Source organism: Gymnodraco acuticeps, unplaced genomic scaffold, assembly GCF_902827175.1.
Source record: "Gymnodraco acuticeps unplaced genomic scaffold, fGymAcu1.1, whole genome shotgun sequence".
Classification (NCBI taxonomy): Eukaryota; Metazoa; Chordata; class Actinopteri; order Perciformes; family Bathydraconidae; genus Gymnodraco; species Gymnodraco acuticeps.
The window spans coordinates 489,943-503,156 of NW_022991894.1; the positions used below are offsets into that span (position 1 = coordinate 489,943).

General features: G+C 41.0%; 2 protein-coding genes across 3 annotated transcripts in view; both read left to right on the forward strand.

Moving 5' to 3' along the window:
* The window catches only part of si:ch1073-357b18.4 (uncharacterized protein LOC797129 homolog), a 7,129-nt gene extending 826 nt beyond the window's left edge, over window positions 1-6,303 (forward strand). Inside the window, exons 3-6 of the mRNA XM_034200031.1 lie at window positions 1-34; window positions 998-1,171; window positions 2,799-3,091; window positions 3,850-6,303. Coding sequence (XP_034055922.1) covers window positions 2,807-3,091; window positions 3,850-4,701 — 1,137 coding nt within the window. The 5' untranslated portion in view covers window positions 1-34; window positions 998-1,171; window positions 2,799-2,806 and the 3' untranslated portion in view covers window positions 4,702-6,303. The remainder of the gene's footprint in view (window positions 35-997; window positions 1,172-2,798; window positions 3,092-3,849) is intronic.
* Window positions 6,304-6,465: 162 nt separating this feature from the next.
* On the forward strand, window positions 6,466-11,762 carry LOC117535524 (GTPase IMAP family member 9-like). 2 transcript variants are annotated; one of them, XM_034200030.1, is made up of 3 exons: window positions 6,466-6,653; window positions 7,783-7,961; window positions 9,395-11,762. In XM_034200030.1, the coding sequence occupies exons 2-3, from the start codon at window positions 7,895-7,897 to the stop codon at window positions 10,393-10,395; spliced, it is 1,068 nt and encodes a 355-aa protein (XP_034055921.1). In that variant the 5' UTR covers window positions 6,466-6,653; window positions 7,783-7,894; the 3' UTR covers window positions 10,396-11,762. The 2 variants fall into 2 exon arrangements, with proteins under 2 accessions (XP_034055921.1, XP_034055919.1); XM_034200028.1 differs by lacking the exon at window positions 6,466-6,653 and adding an exon at window positions 6,662-6,709.
* The last annotated feature ends 1,452 nt before the right edge of the window (window positions 11,763-13,214 follow it).

A 13,214-nucleotide genomic window follows, 5' to 3' on the forward strand; every position in this document is an offset into this window, starting at 1 on the left:
GGGGACGGAAAGACGTACCTGAAGATAGCTCCAGGTGAGAGCATCAGTGTGAGAGGATCACTCCCACGGGCGCACCTTGTGAACAGGCAAGGCAGGCAACTGCTTGGGGCCACGGACCAGAAGGGGCCCCCCAAAGAAGGTAGATTAAGAAGGTCCACAGCAACGACAACATGAAACACCCTTTAATCCGGCTCCGGGGGGCCCACAGTGAATGTTTGCCTAGGGCCCCCACAGACCGTAGGATCGCCACTGATCACACTTTTACAATTATGATTGTTGATCAAAATGAAAAAACTCTCCAAGTCTAATCAGCATGCACACACATGAACGAGACGACCTTGATGTAACAACATTCATAATTAAAGATAACACCCTTTTCACCCCGGTTACATTTTCCATTTGCCCTGTACGATGAGAGAGAGAGAGAGAGAGAGAGAGAGAGAGAGAGAGAGAGAGAGAGAGTAAGAGAGAGAGCGAGGAGATAGAGAGAGACGAGATAGTAAGATAAGAGACGAGAGAGAGGAGCAGAGGAGAGAGGGAGAGGCAGAGAGAACTACAATACTGTGGAGGGGAGTTATGTCATGAGGGAGCGAATAATGGCATGACCCATATTACATACAGTATTGCCAACAGACTATGTATAGTTTGTTAACATCTATACAAAATACATACAACATAAACAAATGAACAGTTATAAACAAGCTGCTAAGAACATGTTTTTTTTTTACAAGGAATACAGATTCATTTTATTCATATAATACAAAATAGAATATGATATATATACATAAGAGGTGAGACCTGGTCTATCTGCTCATTCTGGTTCCCTCAGACTGTGGCAGGCAGAGACATCACTTAGTTTGTATGAACTTTTATGTTTAATATGCAAATCATGCTAAATCTAATGCCAACTTTGGGTGAATCTAGTAAAAATCTACAATCCATTTTAAATCTGTTATCATGATGATAATAATGTGCCTCTTACCTGTTTTCCTTTTAGACCCGGTGAGAACAGACCGCTTCTTCACCACATCGGGGGACGGAAAGACGTACCTGAAGATAGCTCCAGGTGAGAGCATCAGTGTGAGAGGATCACTCCCACGGGCGCACCTTGTGAACAGGCAAGGCAGGCAACTGCTTGGGGCCACGGACCAGAAGGGGCCCCCCAAAGAAGGTAGATTAAGAAGGTCCACAGCAACGACTACATGAAACACCCTTTAATTTACTGCAACGACATGTCGGGAAACACCCAAGTCTAATCAGCATGCACACACATGAATGAGACGATTCATTTGGTGTAAGAAATGTTAAACTCTTACATGACTTTAGTTTTGTTAACAAACCTTTTAGGAATGAAAGAATCATTTAAAGTAAATAACAAAATGTAAATATTTCAACTGTATTTTATGTTAAAGACCTTCAAAACAGGGGTTCAAATCTTTTAAAATGTCTTCATAGCATTAGGTTTTGGCAACACAAAAGTTTAAAATCATCTTAAAGTAATATTTATTTATATTTGAGTAATAAAAGGTAACTCCTAAGTACCATATGTAGATCTTAATTAGATTTTTTTAAATATTGTTAATCCTCATTGGAGAATGTGACATCACTTTTTCCATCCAAGCCCTGCCCACCTTACACCATCAAGAAGTGCACAGCAAATACACAAAATATCTGATTCAAAAAGTACGTCTCCAGGGCTTTTATCTCTTCCATATCTCAATTCAATTCAATTCAAAACCTTTATTTATCAGGTAAAACCCCATTGAGATCAATGATCTCTTTTTCAAGGGAGACCTGCAGCAGTAGGTTCCACAAGAAGACATAAAAACATAAACAACAGAACAACAAAAGGACATTATACAGCAAAATGTACAGGGATTACAATTTACATATTTAACCACATGTACAGGTACCAACAGCATCTGATTTTGTAGCATCCAACCGAGCTTTAAAAACATGTAGTGGTACTAGCTTGGTAATTGTCCATTCTTTTTGCAGACTGTTCCATGTTAGTGGAGCTGCAGATCTAAAAGCTTTCTTCCCTAAGACAGTCCTAGCACTTGGCACATTTAATAAAACCACAGCATGCGATCTCAGGCAATAAGTACTTTCAATTCGCCGAGAGATCAGGGAGCAGATATAAGATGGTAGTTTATCCAACATGGCTTTGTAAATGAAAAAGTACCAGTGACTGAGCCTCCGTACAGTAAGTGATGGCATAACCGCCTTGGTATACAGGGTACAGTGATGCGTGAGTGCTTTACAATTTGTCAAAAATCTCAGTGCACTGTGATACGCAGCATCTAACTTGCTCAGGTAATTGGCAGGTGCATTCATATATAACAAATCACCATAGTCCAGCACAGGTAAAAAGGTCACAGTGACTAGCCTTTTCCTGGCCTCAAGCGAGAAACAGGACTTATTCCTGTAAAAGAAACCTAGCCTAACCCTCAGCTTTTTAAGCAGGTTATTCACATGACATTTAAAAGTGAGACAATCATCAAGCCAGATACCAAGGTATTTGTAACAGGTAACCACTTCAAGTTGTATTCCTTGCGTAGTTACAATATCCAAAGCAGTCTCCGGTGTATTTTTAGCTTTAGAAAAGAGCATTGCCTTGGTTTTATCCACATTTAAAAGAAGCTTAAGCTCAGAGAGCTGAGCCTGAATAATGTTAAAAACAGCCTGTAATTTAACAACAGCCTCGTTAATCGAGGGACCTGCACAGTACATAACGGTATCGTCCGCATAAAAATGTAAGGTATATATCTAAATCCCACTTGTTTCCTCTCCCCCAGCGTCAGCGATGCCTCCTTCCCCCTCAGAGAAGACGCTTCTCTCCGGCTCTGATTTCTCCTCCAAAGCCGTGCTGTGTCTGATTGAGGCGGTGGGCCGGCGCTGGGGCCTCTACGAGACCCGGGAGCGCTCACAGCTCTTCCAGAGTGTCCAGGAGGAAATGGCCTCCAAGGGCCACCTGCTTCCTGTCGAAAAGATCCGCCGCAAGTGGAACAACCTCATCGTCACGTACAAGAGGGTCAAAGACCGCAGCCAGGAGACGGGACACGCCAAAACGTCCTGGGAGTTCTTCGATGTAAGTCTTCAAGAAGCCCTGCTGTGCTTTTTGGGTTTTTTCCCGAACACTGTTTCGATTTCTATGAATAACTTTGATGCTAGTTTAGATCGGCAGCTTGCTCTATAAATGCAACTGGATCATGTCTGATCCATACCATGAACCATGTTTATCGATAGTGAGTGCAATGCAAGCAGGTGTTTTTTTCAAGAGTTTTATAAGGAAGGTTATAATTAATCTAAATAAAAGTCCCATTAGGGGACTAATATACTTTCAGATCTCCGTTCCCTTTGTCGAAGTCATTTGGATGATCTCTCATGCTCTGCCTTTATACCCGATATATACACACCATGTTTAAAGCTCTCATAGCTGAATTTTCACTTTGAGCTTTACCAAGCATACTGTATTTCAAATTCAAACCGACCCAGCGGGTGACCTTAATCTGTATGAGGGCATTTAATTTCAGAGGTACAAATAATGGCCCGCCCTGGGTCTGCATTAAGGAATAATGTTATTGGCTGTTTGCCAGGTCTCCAACAACAGCCATTGTCCAATCATAGCTTAACCCTCAAAATCCGGCGCAGCAGGCCTGTCAAGCTTTAGATTTCTCTGCATGTTGACACAGTGTACATAGTGCCGTAGTAAGAGCGGTAGAGCTTACTCATTGTATGAGATTGAAGTATATTCTATACATTCACCAAAAAACCTGAAACAAAGGTGTTTAATCGCTTGTTTAATTCCTTTTTCCATCTCTTCGTGTTGATCTTCTTTCACTCTAGTTGATGGACGCCACTCTCTGCGACACCGTTGGCACTCAGGTCATCAACAACAAACGAAACAAAAGCGGGAAGGCGGTTTCCACGCTGCCTGGTCCTTTGGCCAAGATCGCTGCGAAACCTGAGGCAGCCCCCCCCACCATCATCCAGCCCAATGGGGACTTTGCTTCGAGCGGTGGTGTGGACTCAGTGGGTCAGGGAGCCATCAGCGGTCAACTCATCAGTACTGCTGCTGCCATGCCCTCAATGACCACCGTTAGCCCACCGAATGCTCCCGAGCTCAAACCCCTGATCATCAGTGACACTGTTACAACCAGCATTCACCCAGCCACCATTGTGCCATCCCCATCGTTTATTTCCTCTCCTTGTTTTACAGAGACAGCTTCTCCTTCCCTTCTTAGCTCCACTAGCAACACGGACCACAACACATCGCGATACGTAGGCCGTAAAGCTCCGTTGTTCTCATCAGGCGTTGTACCCTTTCGTCTTAGCAATGCGCCGCTCTGCAACACCCAGAATCTCCTCAGCCTTTCCTCTTTCCCCCCTACTTCTTCCTCTCTCACTCCTTCGATTTCCCACGCAACAACCATGTCCATGAGCGAAGGACAGAGCCAGAAAGGGAACGAGGAGCCGAGCAGCGCCGCTTTGTCGCAGGAGATCCTGCAGCGACAGGAGGAACAGTCCTACCTGGATCGAGTGGCTGGACGCCGAGTGGAAGCCAGGGAGAAGAGGCGCGAGAGGAGGGAGGTCCGGATGGCAGGGTCCCTCGGCAGGATAGCCACCGCCCTGGAGCTGCTCTCCTCCAAGCAGGACACAGTCATCGCCCTCCTGCAGAGACTGGCTGATCGGAAGTGATGGAGGCCGGAAACCTGGAAATCAGTCCCTCTGTAGTCCACGCTAAAGCTGCATTCACATGACACGCGGTAAACGGCTCTGCGATGTCGTTGTGTTTTTATGGGAAGATCGGTTGTGCCTGACTACGTGGAAGGGCTAGCCCTGGCATCGTGGGACGCTCAAAACATTTGTACGAGCTGATCACTTTTCTACGTTAAGGGATGAGTTGGTGTTTTTCAGCCTGGGTCGAAATGGGTCCAGTAATGAGTGAGAGCACTGCAGCTGCAAAACATACTGCAATGGAGTCGCTCGCAGTCATTGTTAGGAAATTGGCAAAATGCTTGACTTACAGGCTCAGATTTGTATTAAGTGTCTGACTTCCTTACAGAAAATATCCTACAAAGACATTAAATGTTTTACTTGACCTTTCACCTCATTAAGTATATCTGTTATTCCAATTAACCAAATCTCGCACAATAATCCTCAATAATCTTTGTGACACATCGTTAAATGTTTTTTTTTGACAAAAGTGGGCTACACTTTTAATACTCCCACACAATCAATTTCACAATAAAGGCATTTCTATATCAACTCTCCCTAAGGTTTTCACTGTTGTCTTCGGGCAACAAGTCAAATGACACAATAACAAACAACGACGTTCGTTGACATTGCAGAAAAGCCCCCCAATGCAGCCCATTTTGCAGCTCTCACTCAATGCTGGCCCCTTATCAAAAATAGTTTTCCCACTTGAACACAAAAACATGGGGAAGATGTCAAGGTTATAAAATACCTAAATGAACCTTTAAGCATAAGTGACATGGGTGGCTATTGTTACATGTCTTACAGTATAATAAAATACATGTCAAACATTCTCCTTCAACCTTTGGTTCATATGATTTTGTCTCAGTAGATTAAAGTACAATACATAGTAATTGTTATCTCTTGAGAAGAGGCGAAACTTTTGTCAACATTTGCTCTTGGCACAGAAATGCACAAATGATTGCCAATGTTTTTTCAAGTTAGGTTCAAAGTTTTATCCTTTCTGTCAACACTCACGCCCCCATATGTACATGGAGTCCATTTTTGGTCTGCGAAACAATTATTTATTTCAATACTGGCCAAGAAGATTTCCCATCCTAATGTTATTCACTGTGAAAGTAAGAGAAGGAGAGAAAATCTACACTATATGTTGAACCCAGTGAGGATCTCCTATTGGATCAATGTTGGGTAGTTAAAGTTTTCACACTAAGCAGTTTGATCAGATTAAACTGAAATGGTTTCACTTTTGTTTTTTATTAGCATGGTTTAGTAGCATACATGTTGTTCAAAGCATGTGACTTTTCATTTGAATAACACAAAAGAACGGTTTAATGTTTTACCATGAATGCAATGTACTTAAAAAGTATGCTTTTATATTGCGTTTTAATGTTGGCAATTCTTTTTTAGGGGAGCATTTTGCAGACCTTTGGACCTGAACATATGGAAAACTTTAATTGTTGTGTCAGTATCCGGCCTTTATTACATTTCCTTCGCATCATCACATTCATTTTTGCTCTGCAGTGGCAGGACAGGCAACTGGAGAGTGGACCGATCGAAATAAAATAAACTTTAATAAGAACTATATTTTCAGAATCAGTGTCTTTATATTCAGAAAGTGTAAAACAGGCTTGACATCAGGCCTGGTGCTGAGCAAGAGGATCAAGGTAAGTATTCAATGGATGAACTTTATTCAAAATAATTCAGGCTGATTAATGAAGTTTGCTTGTCTTTCTGAAACCAAAGCTTCTTTATTTAAAGAAAACTAAGTAAAATACATTTCTGGTCACTTATTTTAATTACGTTTGAATTATTCACGGTTTTTATGATTATTTTGTGCAATGTGACTGTTAATGTTTTGGTGAGTGGTGACCTCTGTTGGTTTCTTTAAAACATGAATATGTCTCTGCTGGGTGGAAGAGCTGAACATCATCGAGGTGAGTCAGTCACTTGTTAGTTTCTCTTTCACTTCCTTTGTTTGTGAACAGCAGCGGTAAGACACTCTCGTTATTCTGGGGATTCTTAGACAAATGTAAAGCTGGTTATTTCTTCTGGTTTTTTCTCGTACTGCATTTTGGTAAAACAAATGTAACTGGACATAACTGTTGTGTGTTTGCTGTAACTCAGTTATAGTAGCCGTGCCTGTGTGCATGTGACGTTAACTCCCTCTCTAACTTTCCATAACATTCGGGTGGAGAATATTGATTTGTCTCGCAGATTTCGGCTTTTTTAGATGATTTACTTCAACTGGATCGCTTAAAGTCAGTTAATGCGGTTGAACCATAGGGTTGAACCCATTACCTCGCGCCAGGAAAAGCGGAAATAGACGGGAATATGTATAGGACCATTTTATCAGATTTGGGGTTGTCAACAATGGCCCGTAGTCTCTGTTTGGTGTAAAAGTTGTAATCTTTCTTGCAGAAAGGACCGTGTTTTAGCGGTCGGAATTAGCCGTAAAACTTCCACGTTTAGGGGATTTATTTGTTTTAGATATCAAAAAGAAAATGTAATAGGCCAACGGAGGGGTGTGGCGCAGTGGTTAGAACCAAGTTCAAACCCCACTGCAGTCAGCATTTCGTTGTGTCCCTGGGCAAGACACTTCACCCCAAATTGCTCCTGTGGGGATTGTCTCCGATGTGCGGCCCTACGTAATAACCTGTATAGAAACAATAGCAATATGTATTTCATACTGCTGGTACAGAGGAACTCTTTATTATTTATACTCTAAATTATAAAACTCCAAAATGCAACTTTAAAATACCAAAAACATATAGGATAAGTTGAACGGATGTATAATATGGCAAGGGCCACATGAGAATAAATAAAATAGGATGTTACCAAAAGCAATTTACATTTTTTTTTACTTTTGGTCACATTTTTCTCATGTGAGATTTGGGAGCCAAACGTAAGGGTATGTGTGAGTTTTGTGTAATTATGCGTAGGCATTTCCTTACTAGGTAAATACTGGCAGGAGCAGGACACTGTAAGCCTGTAAAACATGTACTGTATCCTGCCTTTATTACATTTCCTATGCATAATGTCACTTTCATTCTCCTTCATTGGCAGTCAGGAGTCAGGACTGAGAGAGTGAAATCTACATCACATTGAACTTCCCTCCTAAAACCCATCTTGGCATCCGGAGGGTGAACACTGTAAACACTGACATAACAAAGAATCGATGGAAGAGGTTAATGTAAACAAACTCGACATCATGCCTTGTGCTGAGCAGGAGGACCAGGGGAATCGTAAGTAGGAAAATGAACTCTTATATATTTCAGTTGGTCTCTCTGTTTTCAGATGTCCATAGACAAAAGCCACATTATTGAAAAATAAACTGAACTTAATTTACAAGGATTTAAGCTGACTTTTTAACTGTTTGTGTGTGTTCTGTCTTAAACTGAAGCCTCTAAGCAAATCACCTCATGTCCTCTTTTTATTTCAATAATTTTTATTTTTTATTTAACCAGATAAAAGCATTGAGATAAAATCTCATTTTCAATGCTGACCTGGCCAAGAAGGCAGCAACGTTACACATAACACAAACATATAAAATGCAGAGAACATAACTAAGAAAACAAAAGACGAAAAAGCAGTCACTACATTGTGCACATTATGACAGTAAGAAAGGTGCACTACTTATTACTGCAAGAGCAGCTGGTGGTAAGGACTTCAGACAACTTCAATTTAAAACATGCTATTGAGACAAGTGCCCTCAGTTTGAGGCGTGATTGAAGGTCATTCCAAGACCAAGGACCATCATAAAAAAGACTCCTTTTCCCAGCCTCAGTCCGCACGGCAGGAACCTGGAACCGTATCCAGGCTCTGGATCTGAGGTTGTAAGAGTCACAAACTGGAGAAAATCTGGCACAAATATACAGTGGAAGCTTACCATGGCTTTATACATTAATAAAAACCCATGCTGCATCCTACGCATACTAAGTGAGGACCATCCAGTTAGGCTATACAGTTTGCAATGATGAGTCCTATAGGGTAGATTTGATATATAACGCAGTGCAGCATAGTAGAGTGGAGTAGAGTATAACATTTCATTTGGTGAATACTCAAAAAGTAAATAAAATACCTATGTATTTTTTGGTTAAAATGTCTAGTGTTCACCTCTTGCACGCCTGTTATGGTGAATACACAGTGGCAGTACATTACTCAAATAACGAACTATACTTGTAGCACCATTTAAAAATATTTAGAGCGAGGCAACTTTACAATTTCTACTCTCTCTATGGACCTCTGGAATTTTAGCCTTTGCAGCCCATTTAGATGCACAAAAAACGGATATAACACACTACAGGAAAGGGAAACCCACAAAAAGCAGAATAGGGCCCCTGTAAGGGTGATATGGTCCTCAAGATGTTGGAAAGAATCCCCTATTTCTGCTAAATAAACCATTTCAAACATGTTGGTGATAACACTTGCATGCGTTTACTTAAGTTAAGTCTTGAATGCCAAACTTTTTCTTGTACTGAAGTATTTTCATAGTGTGGTACTTTTACTGCAGTAAAAGAAGTAAATGTCTTACACCACCGCTTATGGACCACCATTATAACCACTATTTAAACACTTGAATAAAGCTAGCTGGGCTTCAACAAAAATGAGTAAAGCTTTCAAAACTAAGCAGATTGTGCCCGTCTTGTAAAATCTTTCCCATTTGTTGAATTCACAGATGTGCCGCCCCTGAGGATCATGCTTCTTGGGAAGAGCGGGGTCGGCAAGAGCTCGAGTGGGAACACCCTCATCGGAAAACAGGTGTTTCTATCAGACATGAGGCTGAAGAGAGTCACTCAATACTATGAGGCGGGTAGCGGGACAGTCAAGGATGTTCCCGTCTCTGTGAAAGGGGAAACAAAGGATGTGCCTGTCACTGTGATTGACACTCCCGGACTTTTTGAGACAAACCGCAACAAGGAGGCACTAGTGCGGGATATTCTGAAGTGTGTCAAACTCCAGGAACCAGGACCTCACGTTTTTGTGTTGGTTGTCCCGGTAGGAAGGATGACTCAGGAAGACGAAGACACCAACTCCCTGCTGGAGGAAATGTTTGGCCCGAAGATTTGGGACTACACCATCGTGCTGTTCACCCATGGGGATCGTCTCGAAGGTAAAATGATAAACGGCGTCATCACCGAGAGTGACGACAAACTCCGCAACTTCCTACGAAAGTGCAGCGGTGGCTTTCACATCTTCGACAACAAGAACCCGCAGGACCAGGAACAAGTGATCAGCTTCCTGGAAAAGATCCAGACCTTGGTGGCCCTGAATGGAGGGCGACATTACAAAACAGATCTGTATCCAAAGCAGGAGAGGAAGATAAGAGAAATACAGGAGAGCATCCTGGCAGAGAGAGCTAAGGAGATATGTGCCAAAGAGAAACAGCTGAGAGAGCATTTGAGGGGGGAAGACCTGGAAAAAGGCTTGATCGAGATGTGGAGAAAAGAAGAGGACAGAGCAAGAGAGGGTGCAAAGAAATACATCCGTAAGAATTCCTACTATTGGACTTTCATTCTCTTCCTGGTAGGAATAGCACTGCTATGTTTCTGTCTTCAGACACCAGTTGTGTTGACTCTGGTGGTATTTTTTTTTTTGATTGTGATTTTCCTCAAGAAATGGTTTATTCGTTCAGCTATATCAGGAAGAAATCCACAGCTTTTTAAGAAAAAGCAATAGGATTGAGTGTGTTTTGAGATAGTGAAGCTCATCCAGAATGCAGTTGCATGATTGGTCGCTCACTTGCTCACTTGACCCAGAAACCGTTCAACAAAAATACACCTGTTTGCTATCCTGACTTCAAAATGCTGGAACGATTTCCCATTGGCATCAGGACAGCAGGAAGTCTACACATCTTCTGTTGCAAACTATTTCCACTTCACCTACGCTTAACAAGGATTAAGTTAAAAAAAAAAGGGCGCAGAGAATCATATACACGTGACTTCCTACATTTACATTAGATAAAAAACAAATAAACCAGTATTCAGAATTTGAAACGGCATATTCAGATTTTGGCCATGTGTATCATTTTCTGATAAATATGTGTGAGAAATGACCATATTTATCAAGTTTTAGTTGGTGATGTATTTAGTGAATTTGGAATATGCATCTTAATAAGGGATTTTTACCGCTTTTGCGACTGATTGGGGCGGTGGTGGCGAAGTCGATAGGGACTTGGCTTGGCAACTGGAAGGTCACCAGTTCAAGTCCCGGCAAGACCAAGTGCTACCGAGGTGTCCCTGAGCAAGGCACCGTTCCCTACACTGCTCCCCGGGCGCTGTTCAAAATGGCAGCCCACTGCTCCTAACACTAGGATGGGTCAAATGCAGAGAAACAATTTCCCCACGGGGATTAATAAAGTATATCAAACTATCAAACATCGCAGCGGCAGCTTTTTCAGAAGGTGGTTGATCAAAGAGGGACTTGCGTTCAACTGGTCGATACAAGGGCCCCACCACTCATTCAGTTAATCGGAATTGAATATTAATCCTAACTATTGCAAGAGCCGAGTATAATGACCAAAACTATATATGTTGTGTTTGTTTAAATATTCATTATCAGTGGGTTAATTTAGTTATTAAGTCTCTAATGGATGTTCAACTATTGCTCCTGATTTTTCTTTCAGTTTTTTAAACATGTTTGATTTTTCCCCCTGTGCTATCACATATAACCTTAAAGAGAGCTAGCTAATCATATTATGTTTAAAGTGGTATTTCGTGTCAAAAATAACTTCTTGGTGTTAAATCTGGGTGTTTTGTGATTAATGCAGTGTGCAATGTGACTGTAAATACGATGGGATGGCGACCTCTGGTGGTTTCTTTAACACATTAACATGACACCGGACCAGTCAGTTTGAGTCAGTTACTTAGTTGTTTCTGTTTACTTTCCTCTGTTTTGGCACAGCAGTGGTAAGACACTCTTTTCTGATTTCATTTTGTCAATGCTTATTCTGGTGATTTTCTTTTTTTTAACAAATGTTCTGATTTCACGTAATACATTTTTGTAAAAAAATGTACATGGACAAAATAAACAGACATACTTTCAGACTGCTGTGTATGCTGAGAAGCTCAATATCTTTGAGAATGTACATTATTGCAAGACTGTCCTAGCAGCGTATATACTACAGTATATAGCTATCTTTAATATATATTCAACAATATACTGTATCCTTCCTGCAGCATATAACACACTTTATCATATCATACTGAGCAACCATCTCACATAAACATATTTACATCATATAATATATACTTTAGGTGTCTCTAGGCTATTAACAAATACACTGATAAACATAAACTCATAAAACGCCACCAGTGACCAATAGGCATATCATGTATTTATTTTTGCTATGTTTGTAAATGTCTTGTTCTTTTATGTTGTATTGTGAGGGACTACGGATGGAAACTAGCTCAAAGCTCAAATCCGGCATATTTACACTTGACGCATTATTTGTTTAAAGTGTTCATTAATGTGCATTGTCCCTGTTCAAATAAACGATTAAAATAAATGCATCTCAAATTACATTGGGACATAATAACGTTGGTTTTGAAACCTTATTAAAACACACACGTATATACCGCCTCTGTCAACAACAATGGTAATGGCTACGATATGTACTATACACAGAGGTGGGAGACGTACTCAGATCGTGTACTTGATTAAAAGTAGAAGTACTCAGATCTTGTTCTTCAGTAAAAGTAGAAGTACCAGAGTGCATTAAGCTTTATTGCAGCGGTGTCAAACTCAAGACCCGTGGTCAAAATCCGGCCCACAGCCTCATTGTATCTGGCCAGCAAGAGCTTGCAAAGAATATAATATACAATGGTGTAATTGTTGAATATTTGCTTTCAATTATTTGCCTTAGACTTCTGCTTTCAGACGTCGTTATTTATGAAGTTATTACCAGAACTGATAATAGTCCAATGCAGAGCCAATAATGTAATATATAATACATTATTTAATATATATCATATATTTACATATGTATATTTATATAGTCTTAAAGGTCCCATGTCATGCTTTTCCGGTTATTACCTGTCCCCTTGTGTGGGGGAAGGTTTTTCTGCATGTACACGGTCTGCAAAGTCACAAACCCTCAAAGTACACCCTGTAGCGAGTAAAACTCTAGCACAGAAAATACCTGTCTATGCTCGCCTGTCCTCCTACAAAAAACGACAATATAGGCCGATTGTTCATGCCCTTATTACGACCCAGAGCCACGTTTTAAAGTGTATGTTGTTTCTTACACGACCACTAGAGGTGCTCTAGTGGTCGTGTAAGAAACAACATGCTCCCGGCCCGTTCAATGCAAACGCTCCGGTGGGACGTTTATTCACAAATAACCCTCTCTGGAAAATCCTAAATTGTGGAATACTTTGGCCATTAAAATGCTTTTTGATTCGATTTCTGGCGAGAAGTGTATTGTACTCTTAGAATTCACGTCCAGTCGATGTGTAGGATCTATAGTTTGATAGATATTACGAAGATGATTTGAGGTC